This window comes from Argopecten irradians, chromosome 3 (assembly GCF_041381155.1).
Source record: "Argopecten irradians isolate NY chromosome 3, Ai_NY, whole genome shotgun sequence".
In the NCBI taxonomy this organism is placed as follows: Eukaryota; Metazoa; Mollusca; class Bivalvia; order Pectinida; family Pectinidae; genus Argopecten; species Argopecten irradians.
In genome coordinates, this window is record NC_091136.1 from 45,586,241 (window position 1) to 45,612,293 (window position 26,053).

General features: G+C 33.2%; 1 protein-coding gene across 2 annotated transcripts; it reads left to right on the forward strand.

Annotated features, from left to right (window-relative positions):
• Positions 1–1,005: 1,005 nt before the first annotated feature.
• Positions 1,006–26,053, forward strand: LOC138318769 (zinc finger FYVE domain-containing protein 21-like). 2 transcript variants are annotated; one of them, XM_069261452.1, is made up of 8 exons: positions 1,006–1,163; positions 14,341–14,397; positions 17,241–17,409; positions 17,687–17,771; positions 20,345–20,442; positions 20,601–20,624; positions 21,462–21,595; positions 22,574–26,053. In XM_069261452.1, the coding sequence occupies exons 1-8, from the start codon at positions 1,044–1,046 to the stop codon at positions 22,616–22,618; spliced, it is 732 nt and encodes a 243-aa protein (XP_069117553.1). In that variant the 5' UTR covers positions 1,006–1,043; the 3' UTR covers positions 22,619–26,053. The 2 variants fall into 2 exon arrangements, with proteins under 2 accessions (XP_069117553.1, XP_069117554.1); XM_069261453.1 differs by lacking the exon at positions 20,601–20,624 and having other exon boundaries at positions 1,007–1,163.

A 26,053-nucleotide genomic window follows, 5' to 3' on the forward strand; every position in this document is an offset into this window, starting at 1 on the left:
ATCAAACCGAGTTTGGCGCTGTACAGGTGATTAAATGACATTTGATACCAAAACGATTAGCAATAATTATATTTGCTTGACTTCGTGTCATCTGACATGTCATCATTGCAAAGACACCTGAATTATAAGGGCGCAGCCCTTCGTGCCCGAAGAGCACAAAGTGCGAAGCACTTCTAAGGTAACACATACATGAAAATATAAGAAAAAAACACAATCTTTCAAATTCAATCCTACACACTGAAAACTTCAGTTTGCGGCCGCCATTTTTCCCCACTGTAAAAATCCCATCAGCGTGAATGCGGTGCTTAGAAGTCAGCTCATTATAAAGGCGCAGCCTTTCGTGCCGAAGTGCGAAGCACTTCTAAGATAACAGATACACGAAAATATAGGAAAATACACAATCTTCAAAATTCAATCCAACACACTGACAGTTTGCGGCCGCCATTTTTTCATACATATGGGGAGGTTGTACGTTGCTCCGGTACTGCTCTCCCCAGTAAATATATATTTAACTAATGCAAATGCATAATAGGAGTAATAAAGCATTTTTTTTATTATTTTTTAAATAATAATAATAACACTTTGAAAATTAAAAGCTATAGAGTACAGTCAAAATATATCCACCAAGGTGAAGTTGAGCACAAGGAATCATAACGTCACATAACATCAACATTATGGCGCGAAATAATAGGATTCGCATACGCGGAACTCCAGGCCTTGAATGCACATAGAAAAATCAGAATCTTTGAGTTTAAATTCATTTCTTTGCGTTTATGCTAGACAATTATTACATCATATACTTCTATAGTTTAAATTGCATCCTTTTATTTCTAAATTATGTCTTCTACATGAAATAGAAAATAAAATAAACAAGTAGAGCTGCGCGCTTCCTATGCCGTGCGTGATTCATATTAAAACATCTGGCTGCGCCCTTTAAGGCCTTGGCTTTTATTAAAGAAATTATTGTGCATCGAACGCACCCGTCAAAACGCAACCGGAAACGGTCTACTCGAACGAGCCTTCAGTTCGTATACACCCAAACAATGTCCGCCCCAGAGAAGAAATTGGTTCGATCAAAAAGTGGTTTACGAATGATACCAGTTAACAACGTGGACGTCAGTCCATTCACAATTAGCGAACCACCCTGGGTTCCAGATAATGAGGTAACAGAACTTGTAAGATACCTCGGTATTCGAGTATTTTATGTCTATCTACAGTATCCTCGATATTATCATCACTAGGCCTACAGTTCGTTATATCCACCACTGGACTATGTCTTAGTTAACTCAGAAACATTTATGTTTCTGGTAAACTGTGCCATCACAGGAAAAAATTAACAATCACATGTCTTTCTTTTAGATCTTTGAGAATGATACAGTTACAGAGAGACAACTTCAAAAACATTCATTATTCAATTCTTTTGATGTTCAGCAGGTTGGGCACAACCCAGCATATGGGTAACAGTTACCCATTTGAGTAACATTTACCTGTTTGAGTAATCAATAAATTACCCAAATGAGGAATTTTGTGTAAGAAAAATGCATGGAGTTGTTTTAAACTTTTTTTTATCAAAAAAGGGCGTAATAATTTTGACATGGCACCATTACTAACATAACATAGTACATTATTAATCAAAATGGGACAAACTTCATTGTCTCAATTTTGGTAAAAGTCATCAAATAAGCCACCGCCGTTGCTTACTATGGTGCTAAAAATAGAACTCAGGTAAAACTCATTCAACCATGACATTTGCACTGAATTTCCCAGATACAGTTGGTAGTAGACTAAAGGTTACACATTGTGCACACGGTGTGAACTACGAGTGGACACGGAGTGCACGAGGTTTAGACTACAGGCAGACACAGAGTGCACAAGGTTTAGACTACAGGTAGACACGGAGTGCACAAGATTTAGACTACAGGTAGACACGGAGTGCACTACGTGTGAACACGGTGTCCACTACAGGTGGACATCGTGTCCAGGTAATATGTCCACTACATTCAGACAACAGACAAACTAGATGATGTGTTACAGAGATATGAGAAAATGTCTATTTATTCTGCAGTCTATATGGACTTTGACAGATAGAAATATTTATTGCGATCAGAAACATACATGTAATATTTATTGCAACATAAAACTGCCCTTAATTACTAGAAACCATTCGCACGATAATGTTTATTTGAATTGATACATATAAAGTAAAATGTATCAATACATATCATACAATTTAATTTATAAATCAGGACGCTTAGTAGAAGTTATAAAAGCAAATTAACTGCGTAGCAAATTAACTGCGTACAGGTTGTTACAGTAAACCACGTACTGGTTATAATTATGTCTCATCAATGGATCGTTCAAGTCCGCATTTTCCCAGTAAAAACTTTTTTTCTGGCTAGTGATATATAGTTTAAACATTGACTTTTTATCTTATAAATCTTACTTTTGATAGTTAGATGAAATTCTTGTAAGAACACATAAAGTGATGAATCTTACGTGAACTAAGATTTTCAGTGTTCCAAGAGATATTTTGATCAGCATTTTTTTTATTAAAAAGGATACATTGATCGGCATAATAATAGCAAGGACATATATAATAAACATAAACAGATTATGTCCTTCATAAAATGTTTAACTTTGTATGCATCGAATATTGTTTTCAAAACGGCAAGGTGTGCGAAATAGTTTTAAGCCCTGTCAAATGTGTGTACGCAGAGACTTAGATATAATATATCTAAGTCTCTGGTATTCGTGTGCATTTGCTTCATGGAACCTGGTGCGTTGCAAAGCATTGGAAATATGAAAAATCGTCCATAGACGTTAAAAGACGACATTAGAAATTGCATTATATTGTGTCAACCGATTGAGGAACCTGTAAGCACTGGCTTAAGAAAGTAATAATTTAGTATTGGGCATGTGGCTGCTTGCTAGCATCAACACTGATCAATGGACCGATCACTAAAATGTAGGTCACATGCCTGATGATAAATTAAACACACAGAGTCAAAATAAAGTCAACTTCTGTCCATTTAAACTGTAAATACATAGTTGTTGATTAGATTATGAATTTGGCACAATTGTTTTGATTTTAGAAACTGAAAATTTGAAATATCCTATTCTAACCTTCTTTTACAAACCACGTGAGTTACGTGGTAACAAAATGCGTGATTCATACATGTACAATATATATTGTACATTGAAAATATGCCTGCTCGAAAGGTAGACCGCTAGTCTAGGACTGCAGTTGCCATGGTCACTTGGACTTCATACTGTTCCATCAACCACACGGGTATGATAATTTAAATTACCTAACATTGGTCAGACTGGGGCCTGGGGCCTTCATTGGCCCCCTTCAATATGTTCAGTCAGGTGTATCACACCTAACAACACCTGTATACGTACCTTATCCCAACCCCAGGAGGTCCTTTTATAGCATGCTGTACTTAGGTGGCATCCTCTCTACATATATACATTGTACTCATCATACAAATACGTACAGTTTTACAATGATGCTTGTCAATAGGGATATGTATTTTAACTGGTTGTTGCACTTTAATTGATTTGATAATGAAGCTTTATATATTAAAATTTTAAAAAAAATCAAAATACATGTATTATTGGGAAATGCATGGTTGTGACTGACATGCTTGATTAACGCGTTGTACAGCTCCCGTCATCTCCACTACACGGCTGCCTGTCATGACAATAATTGAGGTATATTCAGCATCACTTACTGTGTTTTCCCAGCTAGTTCAATCTAACCCCCCCCCCCCCCCCCAGAATACGGTGTACGGTGTACCAAGGCTCTCCAACATGTATGTACATGTATCTAATAAGAATGGTATTTATGTGTTTCAAATTCATAAACCTATATGATTTTTAAACGGTAAAGTATATTTGTTTGTCTTAACAAACTTCCATTGTAACAATTTCTAAAAATCACATGTACAAAGATAATACTGCCTCATTCTCATGAAGCCGTGCAAACATAGAAGGCAACGATTCTGCCCTCTGGCTATATCTATCGATGGTCACCGTGAGGTACCTATATAGCTAGATACTGGCTTACCTGTATGTTTGACAAGTTATAATTATTGGACCATGACGCAATATACGGTCAAGATAACTTGCGGGGTTGGGCATATTGTGTTTACCGGTGTCATATCAAATTTGTATCCCCCATCAAAAAAGTATCCGGATACTTTTTTGCCCATCAAAATAGTATCCGGGGATACTTTTTTGCCCATCAAAAAATATCCCCCCTATCAAAAAAGTATCCCCCCCCCATGACATCAATAGTGATTGTTATAATTTTAGTTGGCAGTAAATCAAATGGTCATAAAGATATACCAGGAGTCCCTTTACAAGTACCAGGTAACTAATTACACCTGGTCAGGTATTACCTAACTACCTAATTAGTGGTGGGACGGACAGGTACAGGTGTGTCTATATATAGGCACTGTCAGATAGTCACCTGTACACAGTGGTATTACCAAATGTTTACCTGTACAGGTACATCATCCCATGATTTTATTGTGCTTGCAAATTGATACAATTTATTTATGTTTTCATGCAACCATATGTTTAAAACGATATATATATATATAGCTCATTACTTGCATACATATTTTCAATTCATATAAATTATGATTATTCAATTATCAAGACCTTGGTTATATAGATACAAACACATTTATAAGCTTATATGTCTATATATGTACCAATTGATACATAGGGGGGATACATATTTGATTGCATGATTTTGGATCTGGAAAAAAAAATAAAATAAAACTTGTCATATATATTTCAGATAATATATTTACTAATTTGATGAATACAATGTAAATCATTTTATGAGTGAATATAAGTGTAAAATGGTGTGTCAATTGTAATTCAACTTTATATTAGGATATACACTATATATATGCAGGTATATATATATATAGTTGCATGAATCTGGAAATAAATCTACAGTTTTGTTGAAAACATCTCAGGGAGATACTTATATTAAAAGGATGTGCGTGTGGACAAAAATTATACAATATATCATGATGGGGAGGTACAGTAAAGTTATAATTATAATGTCCATCAGAGGGAAAATTAATTGATAAAATATCTATAGATTGAAATAAATATATATTTAAATACATGACCAAAAGAAAGTATTTGGGGGAGATACTTGTATTATCAAAATGTGGGATTAGGGGGATACATATTTCATGGTCATCAAAAAAGTATCTAGGGGAGATTTAAGTGTCATATCTAGAAGGAATTAATACATATTTGTATAGCCATAGAAAAAGTATCTATGGAGAGAAGTCTACTATCAAGGGGTACGTAATGTATATTTGATGACCATAGAAAAAGTATCAAGGGGGAGATGAGTCTAATATCTAGGGGGGATACATATTTGATGGCAATCGAAAAAGTATCTAGGAGGTAATTAGTATGATATCTAGGGGGGATACATATTTGATAGCCATAGAAGAAGTACAGTGTGTATATAGAATCAGATTTCTTTAATAACTAGGGGGGATACATATTTGATGGCCATAGAAAAAGTATCTAGGGGGGAGATGAGTCTAATATCTAGGGGGGATACATATTTGATGGCCATCGTTAAAGTATCTATGGGGAGAGTATAGTCTAATATCTAGGGGGGATACATATTTGATAGCCATCGAAAAAGTATCCAGGGGGAGATTAGTCTAAATTCAAGGGGGGATACATATTTGATGGCCACCAAAAAATGTATCTAGGGGGAGATTAGTATGATATCAAGGGGGGATACATATATGATGGCCATCGTAAAAGTATCTATGGGGAGAGTATAGTCTAATATCTAGGGGGGATACATATTTGATGGCCATCGAAAAAGTATCTAGGGGGAGATTAGTATGATATCTAGGGGGGATACATATTTGATGGCCATAAAAGAAGTACAGTGTGTATATAGAATGAGATTTCTCTAATATCTAGGGTTGGATACATATTTGATGGCCATCGAAAAAGTATCTAGGGGGAGATAAGTCTAATATCTAGGGGGGATACATATTTGATGGCAATCGAAAAAGTATCTATGGGAAGATAATAGTCTAAAATCTATGGGGGATACATATTTGATAGCCATCGAAAAAGTATCCAGGGGGAGATAATAGTCTAAAATCTATGGGGGATACATATTTGATGGCCACCGAAAAAGTATCTAGGGGGAGATTAGTGTAATATCTAGGGGGGATACATATTTGATGGCCATCGAAAAAAATATCTAGGGGGAGATTAGTCTAATATCTAGGGAGGATACATATTTAATAGCCATCGAAAAAGTATTTAGGGGGAGATTAGTGGAATATTTAGGGGGGAGACATATTTGATGGTCATCGAAAAAGTATCTAGGGGGGGATACATATTTGATGGCCATCAAAAAAGTATCTTGGGGAAATTAGTCTAATATCTAGGGGGATACATAATTGATAGCCATTGAAAAAGTATCCAGGGGGAGATTAGTCTAAATTCAAGGGGGGATACATATTTGATGGCCATCAAAAAAGTATCCTGGGGGAGATTAGTATTATATCTAGGGGGGATACATATTTGATGGCCATAAAAGAAGTACAGTGTGTTTATAGAATGAGATTTCTCTAATATCTAGGGGGGATACATATTTGATGGCCATAGAAAAAATATCCAGGGGGAGATTAGTATGATATCTAGGGGGGATACATATTTGATAGCCATTGAAAAAGTATCTAGGGGGAGATTAGTATTATATCTAGGGGGGATACATATTTGATGGCCATCGAAAAAGTATCTAGGGGGAGATTAGTATGATATCTAGAGGGAATACATATTAAATATTAACTAATCTCCCCCTAGATACTTTTTCGATGGCCATCAAATATGTATCCCCCTTGATATTAGACTTATCTCCCCCTAGATACTTTTTCTATGGCCATCAAATATGTATCCCCCCTAGATATTAGACTTATCTCCCCCTAGATACTTTTTCTATGGCCATCAAATATGTATCCCCCTTAGATATCACACTAATCTCCCCCTAGATACTTTTTCGATGGCCATCAAATATGTATCCCCCCTAGATATTACACTAATCTCCTAGATACTTTTTCAATGGCCATCAAATATGTACCCCCCCTAGATATTAGACTTATCTCCCCCTAGATACTTTTTCGATAGCCATCAAATATGTATCCCCCCTAGATATCACACTAATCTCCCCCTAGATACTTTTTCGATGGCCATCAAATATGTATCCCCCCTATATATTAGACTTATCTCCCCCTAGATACTTTTTCGATAGCCATCAAATATGTATCCCCCTTAGATATCACATTAATCTTCCCCTAGATACTTTTTCGAAGGCCATCAAATATGTATCCCCCCTAGATATCACAGTAATCTCCCCCTAGATACTTTTTCGATGGCCATCAAATATGTATCCCCCCTAGATATTAGACTTACCTCCCCCTAGATACTTTTTCTATGGCCATCAAATATGTATCCCCCTTAATATCACACTAATCTCCCCCTAGATACTTTTTCGATGGCCATCAAATATGTATCCCCCCTAGATATTACACTAATCTCCTAGATACTTTTTCTATGGCCATCAAATATGTATCCCCCTTAGATATCACACTAATCTCCCCCTAGATACTTTTTCTATGGCCATCAAATATGTATCCCCCCTAGATATCACACTAATCTCCCCCTAGATACTTTTTCGATGGCCATCAAATATGTATCCCCCCTAGATATTAGACTTATCTCCCCCTAGATACTTTTTCTATGGCCATCAAATATGTATCCCCCTTAGATATCACACTAATCTCCCCCTAGATACTTTTTCAATGGCCATCAAATATGTATCCCCCCTAGATATTAGACTTATCTCCCCCTAGATACTTTTTCGATGGCCATCAAATATGTATCCCCCCTAGATATTACACTAATCTCCCCCTAGATACTTTTTTCGATGGCCATTAAATATGTATCCCCCTAAATAGCATACTTATTTCTGCCTAGATACTTTTCCGATGGCCATCAAATATATATCCCCCCTAGATATTACACTTATCTCCCCCTAGATACTTTTTCGATGGCCATCAAATATGTATCCCCCCTAGATATCACACTAATCTCCCCCTAGATACTTTTTCGATGGCCATCACAAATATGTATCCACCCTAGATATTCACTAATTTCTATCTAGATATTTTCTCGATAGCCATCAAATATGTATCCCCCTTTGATATTACACTTATCTCCCCTAGATAATTTTTCTATGCATGCATGGACATCAGATATGTATCCCCCCAAGATAACACACTTATTTATCCTCCCTGTTTGTAAAATTCCAGTTAAAACATATTGAGGATTGAATTATTGATGTATATATATGTATATATGCTTTCCAAATCTTAAAGCTATATGGTCCATAGCGGGGTGAAATGTTTGATGGTGTGAAAATCATTCAGATTGAAAGATAAACATGTTTTTGATCTATGCAGGTTTAGATGAAAACATACCTACAGAAGTCCATTCACAATATTACTAAATAACACTGTGGAAATGTGAAATGAATTTGTAGACCACACCCACATTAAATTTTTTACCTAATTAGTTTTAATGCATATAAGTACGCATTTCACTGTATGATTGTTGCAGTGGTTGATTTACTGCCAAAATTCATTTTGAACTCTTAAATATTATTTGTACACGTAAATTGTGATATATGCATTCCATAATTGGATTTAAAGATATTTACTTTGTAATCTCCCTAAGATATTTTATGAGCACCATACATGCATGTACATACAGTAGTATTTTAGTTTAAAGATGATTTCATTGAAAAAAAGATAATGATTGATTATAATTGATTTTCAAATTCATTTATATATTATAGTAGATAGTCGGATGTTGACGCATATCAAACACAAAAAACCCTGAATGATGTTATAAAAATTTGTACAGGTAATTTTTCAAAACTCATATATTGGCAGCTCAATTAATGTTCAACCCCATCCAATATCTTCTGTCTGCCTCTGTGTCTCCATCCATAAAATGCTAAAACAAGTTCCCCACCTATTGTATTAATTGTTGTGTGGTATTGATAAAAACAATGCTAGCTACATGTATAGCCCTGAGATAATCCCTGATAATTATATCCTTTCTTCTACATGTGTATAATTACAAATTAATGTCAATTATTGATCATGGTATTGTATAATGTATTTTATCTTGATCAATGCAGACACTTTAACAAACAAATTGATCATAAAAAAATATATACATCACATTGTATACACCATTTATTTATTGGAAAATATTAGGTTTCCAATTTGCAATAACATTTATATCTGCAGGCATGTTCATAATGCTTCATTATATTGGGGTCTTCCCCGAACACCAACTCTAATTATTTTAATGATCGAATCATATTGGAACTCATATTGGAACATATATATCAGCATAATATACCATGATGTTAAAAAAGTTTCTGATTGTATTTAATTTAATTGTGTATTATTTTGTTGATCACATAAAATTAGTTAAAGCATTTCTAACATTAGTTTTTAGATATTATCTATTCTCTATAATCATTATTATTTCCTTACTATATACATGTATTTAATTACACTTATATGACTATAGTGCATGCAGTTAGTATACACAGCTGTCGCTTATTTAATTGTGTATACATAAAATGCAAGTTTCATGTTATATCTGTACACTAAAAAGTATAATTAGATAGTTACATTTCAAAACAAATTTTATCTCATAGTTTGGTTTTGGATTGATGCTTATTCTCACTGTTGTGATGATGTGGTAGCTATATATATATATATACACACAGGTAATTTTATAGGTGCCCTCTACCTGTATCAGTGTCAGGTGTGACCCCCCCCCCCCCCCCACTGTGCTGTTATGTAATACAGGTAGACCAGGTGTAATTTACTACCTGTACAGTCACTTTGTCACCTATATAGGCATATACTGCTGATTTTCTGTTTATTTTCTTAACATTACCAATCTTTATTTGGAAAGCATAAACAGACAATGGGGGGATACTTTTTTGATAGGGTGGATACTTTTTTGATGGGCAGAAAAAGTATCCGGATACTTTTTTGATGGGGGATACTTTTTTGATATGACACCGGTAATTAAGAATCAAAACAAGCTGAATTGGGTACTTGTAGGTAGACTTAGCCACCAATTAGTGGAGGACGTCATATAGTTTGAAGTGGATTTAATTCTGCATGGTCTTTTATAGATGTTCAGTTTTTAATAAAGGATACGTAATTAAACTGTTTTTACGTACACTACGCTTAGAACTTAAATTAGCAAAGAAAAATAATATACAAGTGTATATATATTTTAATGAAAGACGATCTAGAAGGGTATCGCTAGATAACTGATTGATATGCATCAAATCTTTTTTTTTATTTAAAAGCTATGTATTACAGGGTATATGATTGTATTACTTATAGTTTATTATGAAATATAAAGTGTCTCAAAAGCACAATAAGACTGGTTTATGCTGCAATTCACAGTTGTTTTTGACTTGTGAAAATGCTTGTTTTTCATGTAAATGATATATATATTTAATGCAATCTACCTACGTATAATACATTGACTTGAAAACGCAATATATTTTAGATATGAAATGGAAACTACAGATACAAAATCAAATAGACATATACTTAATGAACATATATTAATCTTTTTCACTTTTGCAGTGAAAAGGTTTTATTAATGTAGCAGAGATGTATTTACTAAGAAAAATAAAGTATATTATATGTACTGTACACTTCATTGTAGATGTTGTAATTAAAAAAATGAACTCTAAAGCATTATAATTATGTATTATGAACTCTAAAGCATTATAATTATGTATTCTTTTAAATTGAAGAATGTATTCCCCCGATCCCTAGCTATAACACATCAACTTGTCTGTCTAGGTCTGAATGTACCTGGACACCATGTCCACCCGTAGTGGACACCGTGTTCACATGTAGTGCACTCCGTGTCTACCTGTAGTCTAAATCTTGTGCACTCCGTGTCTACCTGTAGTCTAAATCTTGTGCACTCCGTGTCTACCTGTAGTCTAAACCTCGTGCACTCCGTGTCTACCTGTAGTCTAAACCTCGTGCACTCCGTGTCTACCTGTAGTCTAAACATAGTGCAGTCCGTGTGCACAAGGGTGTAACCTTTAGTCTACTACCAACTGTAGCTATACACTGAAGTCAATGGAGAGCACCTAAATTGTTATCTTACAACAAAGTTAGACAACAGAATTTGACATTTCACCCACAGAAACATAGAGTCTTTGATCAGTTGTAGGGCATTCTAAAAATTATGACACTCTTTTTAGGTCACATGAGACGAAGTCTCAAGTGACCTATTCTAATCGCCTTTTGTCCGTCGTCGTGCTTTGTATGTCCGTAAACAATCTATATTTTCGACTTCTTCTCCAAAACTGCTGAAGCAATTTCAGTGAAAATTTGCACAAACCTTCTAAGGCCTTCATAAGGCCAATCAAAATTGTGAATTATATGGTCGCCACCCCCCAGCGGGCTGTGGACGGGGCCAAAAGGGGTAAAATTGAGTAAAATTTCAAAAATCTTCTTCTCTACTCACAGATGTGGTAGAATCAAATACTCTTCATAGATAGAAAGGTCTTAAGTCCTTTATAAAATTGTGAATTATATGACCCTGGGGTCTCTAGTTCCCCCTGGGGAGGGGATTAAGTTTACTCTAGTTTATATAGGAAAAACACATTTTTGAGCATTAGTTGGTCACTTGTAATAGGAAATGAGTCAAATGTTGTCAGAATTATCAGTATGAGATGGCCATTAAATCCTATTAACAAATTTTCTATGACTGACCCCCATGAAGGGGCCTTAGGGGCAGGGTCAAAAGGGGTTAAATAGGCTAAAACTTCAAAAATCTTCTTCTGAAATTCTGGAAATGGTAGAATCAAATACTTTTCATAGATAGAAAGGTCTTAAGGTCCTTTACAAAAATTGTGAATTATATGACCCTGGGGTCTCACGTTTTCCCCTGGGGAGGGGTCAAGTTTACTTTAGTTTATATAGGGAAAACACATTTATGAGCATTTTTTGCTCAATTTTCATTAGAAACGAGTCAAACTTGGTTAGAATTATTAGTCTGAGATATCATTTTAACATCATATCCATACTTGTCAAGGCCGACCCCCTGGGGGCAGAGGGTTGGGGCCAAAAAAGGTCAAATAAGCTCAAACTTCAAAAATATTCTTCTAAAATTCTGGAAATGGCAGAATCAAATACACTTTATAGATGAAAAGGTCTGAAATTGTGTTTTATAAAAATTGTGAATTATATGACCCTGGGGTCTCATGTTTCCCCTTGGGGAGGGGGGTCAAGTTTACTATAATTTATATAGGAAAAACACATCAATGAGTATTTTTTGCTCAATTTTTCCTAAGAAATGAGTCAAACTTGGTTATAATTATTAGCCTGAGATAGCATTTTAATATCATATCCTTATTGGTCCGGCCGACCCCCTGGGGGTAGAGGGGCGGGGCTAAAAAAAGGGTCAAATTGGATAAAACTTCAAAAATCTTCTAAAATTCTGGAAACTGTAGAATCAAATAATTATAGATGGAAAGGTCCTGAGGTATTTTATAAAAATTGTGGATTATATGACCCTGGGGTCTCATGTTTCCCCTTGGGGTGGGGGTCAAGTTTACTATAGTTTATATAGGAAAAACACATTAATGAGCATTTTTTGCTCAATTTTCATAAGAAATGAGTCAAACTTGGTTAGAATTATTTGCCTAAAAAATAGCATTCCCCAGGGGGCTGTGGGAGGGGCCAAAAGGGGTAAAATTGAGTAAAATATCAAAAATCTTCTTCTCAACTCACAGATGTGGTAGAATCAAATACTCTTCATAGATAGAAAGGTCTTAAGGTCCTTTACAAAACTTGTGAATTATATGACCCTGGGGTCTTCTGTTTCCCCTTGGGGTGGGGGTCAAGTTTACTATAGTTTATATAGGAAAACACATTAATGAGCTTTTTTTGCTCAATTTTCATAAGAAATGAGTCAAACTTGGTTAGAATTATTAGCCTAAGAAATAGCATTTTAATATCCATATCAGTCCTCGATGACCTCCTGGGGGACCAGAGGGGCAGGACCAAACAGGATCAAAATGATTAAAATTTCAAAAAATACTTCTAAGTTCACATGTTCGATGGAAGCAAATACTCTTCTTATTCTAAAAAGTCAAATTTATAAATCACTGACCAACTTCAAGGACCAGCATATAATGTTTATATATCTTTAATTTGTTTCATTATTTGTTTCATTATATATTCTAACTCAGGTGCCCGTTAAGGCCCAAGGGCCTCTTGTTTGATAATAATTTCTAAAACAACATTATGCATTTTCTTTTCACATAATTATACTCAATTGGGTAACTTATTGATTACTGCAAACAGGTAACTGTTACTCAAATGGGTAACTGTTACTCAAATGGGTAACTGTTACCCATAAGCAGGGTTGTGCCCAACCTGTTCAGTAGATCTACATGTATAGGTATTAACAGGTCGGAGAAAACCACCAACATGCATATTTAAGTGGTCACACCTAAGTGGATAGAAGTTTAAACATAGTGCTTTAGAGTGTTAAGGCTAGCTTAGCTACTGTTGTAGCTGAATTTCTAAAAGATATCACTTTCTGACTGAAAAGTCAGTCAGAAGCTGAGATCTTTTCCGCTACAACTGTAGCTAAGGCTAGCTTACACTCAACTGTACATATATTCATATACATGTATGAAAAACTTTAGACCAAAAACAAAAACATAAAATATGAAGTCAGTGGCCCTACGATATATTATCAGAATAAAGTGTAGCCTAGTTGTTACACAGAAGCAATGCCAGGACAACTCATTAGTGCCTGTCTCATTTACAAAAATCATATATCCGATACAGAATTATTGTAATCACCAGTTACATTATATATGTGTACAGGTCTATTCTCCACGGTTTGTTGTAATTTCATATTTTTCAAAAGGAAATCATTTGTAAATTACTAAATGCATGTGGTTCTTTTTCAATTATAGTTATGATTTTGTAAGCAGAATAGAGTGTGCAAATGTTACAAGTACCTATTATATATAGCTACACACACAGCTGGTCAGTAATGATTTTCATTGATTGTATGATCCTGTCCGATTCTGCTACAAGGTTTAAAAATGGGATCATATTCATGAAAGCCTTGTACATGTACTTTACCAGTTAGACTATGTCTTATTATGTTTTCCCCATTTTTTAGTGTGTGGTATGTATGAACTCGTCCTGCAGGGCTAAGTTTGATTTCCGCAGGAGAAGGGTGAGTATATTTTCAGTACTTTAGCAACCAAGGCATCCAGTTGACCCTTGAGAGTATGTTTTTGACTCCCAAAAATCATATTTGACTCTTAAGTTTGAAGCATGTTTCTATTTGACTTATGATTTGACTCTTCAGATTTCTGAGAAATTGTGATTAGACTCCTGAATCTGCTAAAAGTCAAGTGCCAACTGGATGCCCTGGCAACTTTACTATTCTGAGGTTAAAATTTTTTCTTCAACATGATACAATCTAACTAGGAGGTGATGACATATTTAACTAGTAAGAAAGCTTTATACATGTAACATTTTGTCAATAAAAGTTTTTGGAAGCTATTACGTTGATGTTTTGCTTATTTCATCACTATCAGGATTCACATGTTTTTGTATTGTGAAGTGTCCATATTGAAACTTGTTATTATCCCCCGCCCAACGAAGTTGGGGGGGGGATATACAAATGGGTTCCGTCCGTCCGTCCGTCTGTCCGTCCGTCCGTACGAATGGTTTCCGGAGCATAACTCTAAAACCAGTAGAGATATTTCCACGAAACTTCATACACACATTGGTCTTATGGTCTAGTAGTGCCTTTTGCTATTTTTAGGTTTTCATTTTTTGTATTTTTTCCGTAACCATGGAAACATTGCTCAAAATATCATATTTTTGTACCAGGTTCGTTTCCGGAGCATAACTCTAAAACCAGAAGAGATATTTCCACGAAACTTCATAGACACGTTGGTCTTATGGTCTAGTAGTGCCTTTTGCTATTGTAAGGTTTCATATGTAGGTTCCCCTAGGACCCCAGTTGTGCATATTGCATTTTGGGACTGATCGGTCAACAAGATGGCCGACCAGCAGCCATCTTGGATTTTGATAGTTAAAGTTTGTTACGGCTATTTCTCAGAAAGTATTGAAGGGATTGTTCTCAAATTTCATATGTAGGTTCCCCTAGGACCCTAGTAGTGCATATTGCATTTTGGGACTGATCAGTCAACAAGATGGCCGCCAGGTAGCCATCTTGGATTTTGATAGTTAAAGTTTGTTACCGCTATTTCTCAGAAAGCACTGAAGGGATCTTTCTCAAATTTCATATGTAGGTTTCCCTAGGACCCCAGTTGTGCATATTGCATTTTGGGACTGATCAGTCAACAAGATGGCCGCCAGGTAGCCATCTTGGATTTTGATAGTTAAAGTTTGTTACCGCTATTTCTCAGAAAGCACTGAAGGGATCTTTCTCAAATTTCATATGTAGGTTCCCCTAGGACCCCAGTTGTGCATATTGCACTATTGCGACTGATCGGTCAACAAAATTGCCGACCGGTAGCCATCTTGGATTTTGATAGTTAAAGTTTGTTACCGCTATTTCTCAGAAAGTATTGAAGGGATTGTTCTCAAATATCATATGTAGGTTCCTCTAGGACCCTAGTTCTGCCTATTGCATTTTGCGACCACCATCTTGGATTTTGATAGTTTAAAGTTTGAAAAGCAGAAAAAAGAAGTGTAAGTTTGAAAAGCAGAGAAAAGATCCCTCTTTCATTTGTCAGACATAGATCAATCTTTGGTGGGCGCCAAGATCCCTCTGGGATCTCTTGTTTCTGTAACCATGGAAACATTGCTGAAAATGGCAGATTTTTGTGTAAGAATGGTTTCCGGAGCACAACTCTAAAACCAGCAGAGATATTTCCATGAAACTTCAAAACACATTGGTCTTTTGGTCTAGTAGTGCCTTTTGCTATTTTAAGGTTTTCACTTTTTGTACTTTTTTCTATAACCATGGAAACATTGCTGAAAATGGCAGATTTTTGTGTAAGAATCGTTTCCGGAGCACAACTCTAAAACCAGCATAGATATTTCCATGAAACTTCATAGACACATTGTTCTTATGGTCTAGTAGTGCCTTTTGCTATTTTTAGGTTTTCATTTTTTGCACTTTTTCCGTAACCATGGAAACATTGCTGAAAATATCATATTTTTGTACCAGGTTCGTTTCCGCAGCATAACTGGAAAACCGGTTGAGATATATGCACGGAACTCCATAGGCACATTAGTCTTCTGGTCTAGTAGTGCCTTTTGCTATTGTAAGGTTTCCACTTTTTGTACTTTTTTCTGTAACCATGGAAACATTGCTGAAATGACAGATTTTTGTGTAAGAATCGTTTCTGGAACACAACTCTAAAACCAGCAGAGATATTTCCATGAAACTTCATAGACACATTGTTCTTATGGTCTAGTAGTGCCTTTTGCTATTTTAAGGTTTTCACTTTTTGTATTTTTTTCTGTAACCATGGAAACATTGCTGAAAATGGCAGATTTTTGTGTAAGAATCGTTTCCGGAGCACAACTCTAAAACCAGCATAGATATTTCCACGAAACTTCATAGACACATTCTTTTTATGGTCTAGTAGTACCTTTTGCTATTTGCAGGTTTTCATTTTTTGCACTTTTTCCGTTACCATGGAAACATTGCTGAAAATATCATGGTAAATGGTAAATGTTACTTTGCAAAACTCCACCCATCTTTGTGTATATAGTCTAATATAAATGTCAAGGCTGTATACCTGATTCAACAATTGCAGCCCCGCTCTACTTGAATTATACTCCATCTTTCTTTAGCTCAACTTCCTTTTTCCTGTTTTTTTTCATACTTCAGCTTTGATATCTCCATTGGCGGGGGATCTGAATGACTATGTCCTTGTTTAAATTACATAATGATAGACTTTAAGAATTGATTGTTCTATGCAGCGTATGTTGATGGTAACTTTGGTTGTAGCATCTTGCGAAGGTGTGGACGGTAGACTTTTAGAATTGATTGTTCTATACAGCGTATGTTGATAGTAACTTTGGTTGTAGCATCACTGCCGAAGGTGTGGACGGTGTTTTTGTAACTCCTGCTGTGATTCCAAAGTGCCTCTAAACCGCATGTGTTTCGTAGACCCTGTCCGACAGTGCAATGTTTGTGTAGAGGTTAGCCGCAAAGAAAATGAATTCTTCGATAAACATCTTAAAACTCTCTGTAATGGTAAGACAAGCATCTTGTAACTGAAATGATATGATTTGTAATTTTGTAATTAACTTTCACATCTGTAGCTAGTTTATTTTCAAGCAATAAATTCATTTTGAAAAATGAAAGGGCAAAAAGAGGAAAATATACTCCCACAAGCGGTAAAGTAATAACACCATGGGAAAATACTGTTCATGTTAATGTTTCTAATACATATCATTTTATTGAGATTCACTGAAATCTTGATTATTTACTGTCATTGTACACATGTTCAGTGAGAACATTTATTTTAAAGGTGGAGATTTTGTGTTGAAGGAGTCAGGGGATGAGATAGAGGGCAGTTCTTCAACATTCCGTTGTAAACTATCAACAGATAATAGGTACATCATCTACAGTTATATATATACAGATAACAGATACATCATCTAAAGTTGTATATATACAGATAACAGGTACATCATCGAAACTTGTATATATACAGATAACAGGAACATTATGTATATATATACAGATAACAGGTACATATACAGATAACAGGTACATCATCTAAAGTTGTATATATACAGATAACAGGTACATCATCTAAAGTTGTATATATACAGATAACAGGTACATCATCTTAAGTTGTATAATTATAAATAGATAAAAGGTACATCATCTTAAGTTGTATATATACAGATAACAGGTACATCATCTAAAGTTGTATATATACAGATAACAGGTACATCATCTTAAGTTGTATAATTATATATAGATAAAAGGTACATCATCTTAAGTTGTATAATTATATATAGATAAGTGGTATATCATCTAAAATTGTATATATACAGATAACAGGTATATCATCTACAGTTGTAAATATATAGATAGCAGGTATATCATCTACAGTTGTAAATATATAGATAACAGGTATATCATCTACAGTTATATTTATACAGATAACAGGTATATCATCTACAGTTGTAAATATATAGATAACAGGTATATCATCTACAGTTGTAAATATACAGATAACAGGTATATCATCTACAGTTGTAAATATATAGATAACAGGTATATCATCTACAGTTGTAAATATATAGATAACAGGTATATCATCTACAGTTGTAAATATATAGATAACAGGTATATCATCTACAGTTGTAAATATATAGATAACAGGTATATCATCTAAAATTGTATATATACAGATAACAGGTACATCATCTACAGTTGTAAATATACAGATAACAGGTATATCATCTACAGTTGTAAATATACAGATAACAGGTATATCATCTACAGTTGTAAATATATAGATAACAGGTATATCATCTACAGTTGTAAAAATAAAGATAACAGGTATATCATCTACAGTTGTAAATATATAGATAATAGGTATATCATCTAAAATTGTATATATACAGATAACAGGTATATCATCTACAGTTATAAATATACAGATAACAGGTATATCATCTACAGTTGTAAATATACAGATAACAGGTATATCATCTACAGTTGTAAATATACAGATAACAGGTATATCATCTACAGTTGTAAATATATAGATAACAGGTATATCATCTACAGTTGTAAATATATAGATAACAGGTATATCATCTACAGTTGTAAATATATAGATAACAGGTATATCATCTAAAATTGTATATATACAGATAACAGGTATATCATCTACAGTTGTAAATATATAGATAACAGGTATATCATCTACAGTTGTAAATATATAGATAACAGGTATATCATCTACAGTTGTAAATATATAGATAACAGGTATATCATCTACAGTTGTAAATATATAGATAACAGGTATATCATCTACAGTTGTAAATATATAGATAACAGGTATATCATCTACAGTTGTAAATATACAGATAACAGGTATATCATCTAAAATTGTATATATACAGATTACAGGTATATCATCTACAGTTGTAAATATATAGATAACAGGTATATCATCTACAGTTGTAAATATATAGATAACAGGTATATCATCTACAGTTGTAAATATATAGATAACAGGTATACCATCTACAGTTGTAAATATATAGATAACAGGTATATCATCTACAGTTGTAAATATATAGATAACAGGTATATCATCTACAGTTGTATATATACAGATAACAGATACATCATCTAAAATTGTATATATATATAGATAACAGGTACATCATCTAAAATTGTATATATACAGATAACAGGTACATCATCTAAAATTGTATATACATGTATATATAGATAACAGGTACATCATCTAAAATTGTATATATACAGATAACAGTTACACCATCTAAAGTTATATTTATATAGATAACAGATACATCATCTAAAATTGTATATATATATAGATAACAGGTACATCATCTAAAATTGTATATATACAGATAACAGGTACATCATCTAAAGTTATATTTATATAGATAACAGGTACATCATCTAAAATTGTATATATACAGATAACAGGTTGTATATATACAGGTAATAGGTACATCATCTAAAGTTATCTACAGATACAGGTACATCATCTTAAGTTGTATATATACAGATAACAGATACATCATCTTAAATTGTATATATACAGATATATACAGATAACAGGTACATCATCTAAAGTTGTATATATACAGATAACAGATACATAATCTAAAATTATATATATACAGATTACAGGTACAACATCTAATGTTATTCATATTAGACTTTTATCTAAATATTGATAGACAATTTGTACACATTCTAATTAGTTTGATACCCTTCATGATCAGCTAATAAAACAGAAAAATATTAACAAGTTGTAAGTGTTTAGAGAAACAACACTAAGTTCAGATCGTATGCAGTAAGTATATGTGTATGGAATACATATGCTGCATGCAGCACTCTGTCAACCAATCTAAAGTCATTTAAAACGAAATATTAAAAAAAAAATTATATCAATTTTATTCCACAGAACTGTCACATTTGAAAGTAACCACGATAAACATGAGCCGATACAGATGGAGAGATTGGAGTCGGTACAGATATTAACTGGAGGAGTGGATGCTGAAGGTACACATGTGGCATTGACACTTTATCATTGTATCATTATGTATGGTAATCTCTATGCAGTCGCTATATAAATAGCAAACATATTATCATATAGTTCTATGTAGGTTTGCTAGCAATTACTTTGATAAGTAATTTATGTTTTTTTTATCTCTCTGAAGTCTTTCCCAGGTTGGATGATGATGGTAAGGAGATGTTTCATACCTGTATTTCTACTGTTTTCAGTTGTTATGATTACCCTCTGCTTTTTTCTGACAAGAGTAAAATTGCAATAATTTTGTATTCGCTTTTTTGTTTAAAAAATGTTTTGTTCATTGTGTTTATTATCAATTCTGTGCTTAATATATCTACAATCTAATATATCAACCAAAAAAAATGTCAACTTAGCAACAATTTTGTCCTCTTAAAAGCATGCTATTTTTGTCAGTTTGGATTAGATGCCATTTTAAATGTTCTTCATCACACTTTAGATTTTTGTTTATTTTATCACTGTTGTAAAGTATTGGCACATTGTTGAATTTCAATATTTGTCAAATCTTTTCAGCGTAATTTAATTCTTGCATTTCTTGTCTTATGTGAGGAAATTTATTCTACTGGCACTTGTATACTGTTTGTTGTCAATGAGTTTTTATAAATATTTTCCTGTAAATTTCATTTCTTTTCAATCGATCATTAGATTAGAAAACGTTAAGTATTGTTGATAAGAACAATCCCTTGTGTTAAAACACATCATAGCAATTTATAATAAAATCTTGTAATTGTTTTCCGTATGATGCCAAATACTTTAAAAATAATCACAATTTTCTATTTACAGCTCTGATAGTAGTACATTGTACTGACTTTCTGTATTTTGTTTGATAATATTACTTTTCTACTATTTGCTGTTGATCTTTTTGGCTAAAGATTTACCTTCATTATCATAAGAGCAGAAAAATCTTAACAATATCTAAACAGAAAGAAAATTAAGAGTTCAAAATTCATTAATTTATTCATTATTTCATTAATATTGTCTATCTTTTCAGGAAACATGGTAGCATCAGGTATAGCTATGAAGTACCAAAATCACAGTTCAGACAAAAACATGGTGAAGCTTGTTATAAACCCGACAAGTACAAACAAGCGTGAGGGACAGATGTGGATAGCTGCCATGCAGAAGGTGAGAGAATTTAAAGTTACTATTTTTATCCTTCTATATACCTGTTCTACATGTGTAATACTACTACTCTACAAAGTCATTATCAGGGCCCCATATAAGAGATCCATCTGTCTGGCCATTCTCAATTGATTTCTCTACAAAGTCATTATCAGGGCCCCATATAAGAGATCCATCTGTCTGGCCATCCTCAATTGATTTCTGGAGACAGCCATTATAGGCAAATATGGTTTTGAAGATGTTTGTAAATCATATGGCTGCAGTGGCCTCAAAATGGGTCAAAATGTAAAAATCACTGATTTAAACATGGTATCTAGAGGTATTCAGAGTTACTTAGCTATCCTATGATGGAAATAGTTTCTGTTAATTGCAATAATCCAAAACGACTGATTGAGTCAGTAATTATATAAGCCACGTTTACTTCACCTAAGGGACAACTTTTTGTTGGACATTGGGTGTCTGTTGTTTTCACGAATGTTGATCATTGTACGGTATGTAGAAAGCTCAAAGGAAGCTAATAGCAATTAGTTGTAATAATGGTGCTGTCTGAATTACCAACTAGTTTATATCATGGCTTCTAATCTTTTTCTTCAATAATGGAGTTGACCTCTAATTGCTAACAATTGATCTTGGCCTCTTTATGATAAGATTATGATATAAAATAAAATATCAGTTGGCATCTTTGACAAATAACAAACAAAAACATTTAAAATCTGCTGAAAGAGTTGTCTCCCCTAAAACACTGAACCATCTCTCAAAATAATAACCAGTCTTTCAGAAAAGACAGTTAGTTTTCCTGGTGGATTTAAGTGAAATAAGCAGTTAGCATGGCATATAAGGTATTATAATTTGAAACAACTTTGTCTACTACATGTACAATACAAGACTGGATTGTTTGTCAATTGCTTCTCAGCTGTGCACATAAGAAAACAAAAAAATGTTAAATAGTCATTTATATTTCTTGTCTCTTCATCTTTTCAGGCATTCAAACTGATACATGAAACTCGGATGTTGGACAAACCGTGAAATGTTGGTTTCAAATTAAATTGATCATATTGTAATTAAGGGGAGAAATTAACATACTTTGTTTTTTGTTTCCTATTATCAATGTTTCATAGATGTTAGATGTCTAAATAAAAAATCCAATTGTCTTGCATGTATTTTTCAGAGAGAATTTAATTTTTATGATTTGTTTGAAATTAAAAATGCATTATATTTCATATTTCTTTTTCTGCTGGTGTAATTGGCACTTTAAATGGAACTGGACAATAATATGATATACATGTATTACATGTATTAAATGACTGAAAATATGGTGATTAAGCTAGTCAGTTTTATTAAACTTGATATCAGTTTATACATGCACTAGCAAAGAGAAAAAAGTCTGGCGCACGCATCTATAAGGCTATTTAAGGTACATTTATTTATTTAAAAATGATAAACATATGTGTGTAGGTATGTGTGGATAAGAAAGAGTGAAAGAGCTAGGTTGCATGGCTACAGTTTTCCCCTTTTGTTGAACTATCCTCTTTTGAAAATATTTATATCAGGTAACTGGTTTAAGAAATTTGAACTTGTTAAAATGAACAAAAAAAATATCATTTCAATTGAAAAAAATCATTAATGTTATTCAATGTCTGATATGTAAGGGAGGTAACTCATGAAAAGTAAAATACCATGGGCGACAGTGAGATATATATTATAATACCTCATCAATGTCAGCATTGTCTATTTCTTACACATGATTATATGTATAGATCTATATATATATATATAATCTGATTCTCCCTAAACAGGAAATCAAACATTATATACCCCTCCTATATGAAATATATACTTATATTTTTTCTTGTATATCTTTTATCACCTAACATATTAGCATGTTCTTGAGTTGTATTTTGGTGTTTGAGATAATGATGTTGATAACCATCACTTGCAGAGTAAAAAGTAAAGTAGCTTATTTCACTGTGAAAAGATGAAAATTGTGATACTAAATTTTCTGGGTTCATCTTTGAAACTGTATAGCATCAGCAATTAGTTATTTTAACTGAGATAAGTATCGTGATAGTTATGTATGCAAGGAGAATTTTAATAAGTGATTCTGTAATTCATGATATAATGTATATTGGATAATGTTTGTTTGTGGTCAAAGACTAATTATGATGTTTAATTCTACACATCCCAATGGTCCACCCTTATCTTCTATAAAAAGAAAATGTTTCAGTGTGCTTTAGGTAATCTTTATGGTTTTACAATAGTATAAGGAGAGAACATTATTTGACTCCTATACATTACCACTTGATTGTAACACAAAGTATAATTCTGCCATTTCTTTGATGTAAAGACCATTGGGAATTATTGCATGGCCTAGTGCTAGATCATTTGTCTGTAGTTGTTTATCATATATGTGTTATGTTTTGAATTATTGTAAAAAATATATATATAAATTTTCTTTTTACTTTAGCATGATTTCATCTAAAATAGAACATGGAAGAATTCTAGCCATTTGGAGATTGTCACAATTAAGTGCAACATTGGTGTTATAAACAATGTACTTCTTTAACTTTTATTCAATACCACATGTTTTTATGCATTTCATGAAATCTTGTTCCAATCATGTGTTTTTTCCTTTAATGCGATTTTGGTGGTATATTATAATGATGTTAAATCCAGCTTTATTTCTATCTGGCTACATTGTTGGTCATGATCAGTATCATTTGTGACAAGTAAGAGGTTGGAATCTTGACATTATTCTTGAAAGAATCAAAAGTAAATATGCTAGTCATATTGAATAGCTTGCCTCTATGAATTATACTACCAATGTTATAAAATTATAATGTAAAGTTTGTGAATACTATAGATAAATGATATGGTTGTGAAATAGGACGTTGCTGTAATTATCTTTTCTACAGTCTTGCCAAGTTTTAATATATGTCTCTAGTACTGTTACAGTATTTAAATAGCATAATGTGTACGTAACCCTCTTTCGTGTAACAACAAAAAGGGATTAGGTATTTATTTCCCTTTGTTTTGGACTTAAAGGGTTAGTCAACTAATTATAAATGTTTCGGAGAAACATCACAGGAATCCCACCACTGTTTTGTAGTAGGCATATGTTGTATATCATTAACAAGGTTCTGGAAAATTACTTCTTTTTGACCTATAATATCTTATATAAGGGACCATATTTTAAACATTAACACATTCGAGTATAACTGAGTAACATAAATGTAGTATCACCAATGCTTCAACGCGTAAAGGTTATGTCCTATCATTATGTTATTATGTTTCATTGTAATGCATATATATATATATATATATAGTAGCGTCTTCCCTAGAATAGACATATCATTATATTTACATCTTTATTTGTTATTGAAATAACCGAATATTCTTATCAGAGTTTTGTAGATCTGTGAGAATTGACATTATTTTGGTGTAAATCCTGTGAACATCGCAGTAAACATAGATACAATCTAGCTAGAGGTCAGAGAAGCTGTAAAATTCAACATTGTGTATACTACATTCGGAACTGCAAACATATCTTGATAAGGTTTCCTGCTATTTTGTTTATTTAAAGTCTTGTGATACCTATGTTGTTATAATGTACCGACTATACTAATGGAACTGCATATTTTGAAATTATCTGTGAGTTTTTATTATCATTTTTTCATGTTAGATATTGAACATTGTCTTTTGCTTCTTTTGAAATGTAACAGGTAAAGTTCAGTGCACAAGAACGGTACCGGTTATAGAGGTATCTTTGAAAATTTTATTGTTTTTGGGAGACTATTGTAATTATAAATGATTCCACATTATAGATGTGTAATATGCCTTTCAACCCCATATTTTACATTCATGTAATTTCACTAGTTCACCCTTTAGTTTCTCCTATTAATTACCATTTCCTCGCCTTTTTGCATATATTTTATTGACATTATGCCATTGATCTTGAAAATATAAATAATATGCTTAAAAAGAATTAAATGAAAATCAAAACCTATATGTTTGAACCAAAATAATGCTAAGTTGGAATTAGTTGGAAGTATTTTGTTTAGTTGAAGGACGTCATAGAGAAAGTGATTTTCATAAATAAAAATGTTTTTTTTTGTAGAATTCTTATATTGATAAGTCTGATAGAAGTAAGTGATTACTTTAAGGTTTTGTTACTACAAGCCATGGAAGCATAATATCAGCAATATTGTATTTAGATAGCATAGTGCAATGTTAGGTCAGTAATGGTGTAAGCTTGATAGGAATTGGGGGTTTTAATTTGAAAGATCTTGCAGATTAATTTCCATCAATATATATGATTTGCATTCCGAAAATTCCTAAAGAACTCTTATTGCAGCATCTGTGAGATTTTTGGACTTTGAAAAACAAGTTTTCGTTTTGGTGCTCAATAAAATATTTCTGTGTACATATTGTGTATATATTTGTAAATAAAAGCTTTCATAATAA

Coding starts and splice junctions, on each gene's coding strand:
- LOC138318769 (XM_069261452.1), top strand. CDS start 1,044: ATGTCCGCCCCAGAGAAGAAATTGGTTCGATCAAAAAGTGGTTTACGA. Junction 17,772..20,344: donor AAACTATCAACAGATAATAG/GTACATCATCTA, acceptor TTTATTCCACAG/AACTGTCACATTTGAAAGTA. Junction 20,625..21,461: donor TCCCAGGTTGGATGATGATG/GTAAGGAGATGT, acceptor CTATCTTTTCAG/GAAACATGGTAGCATCAGGT.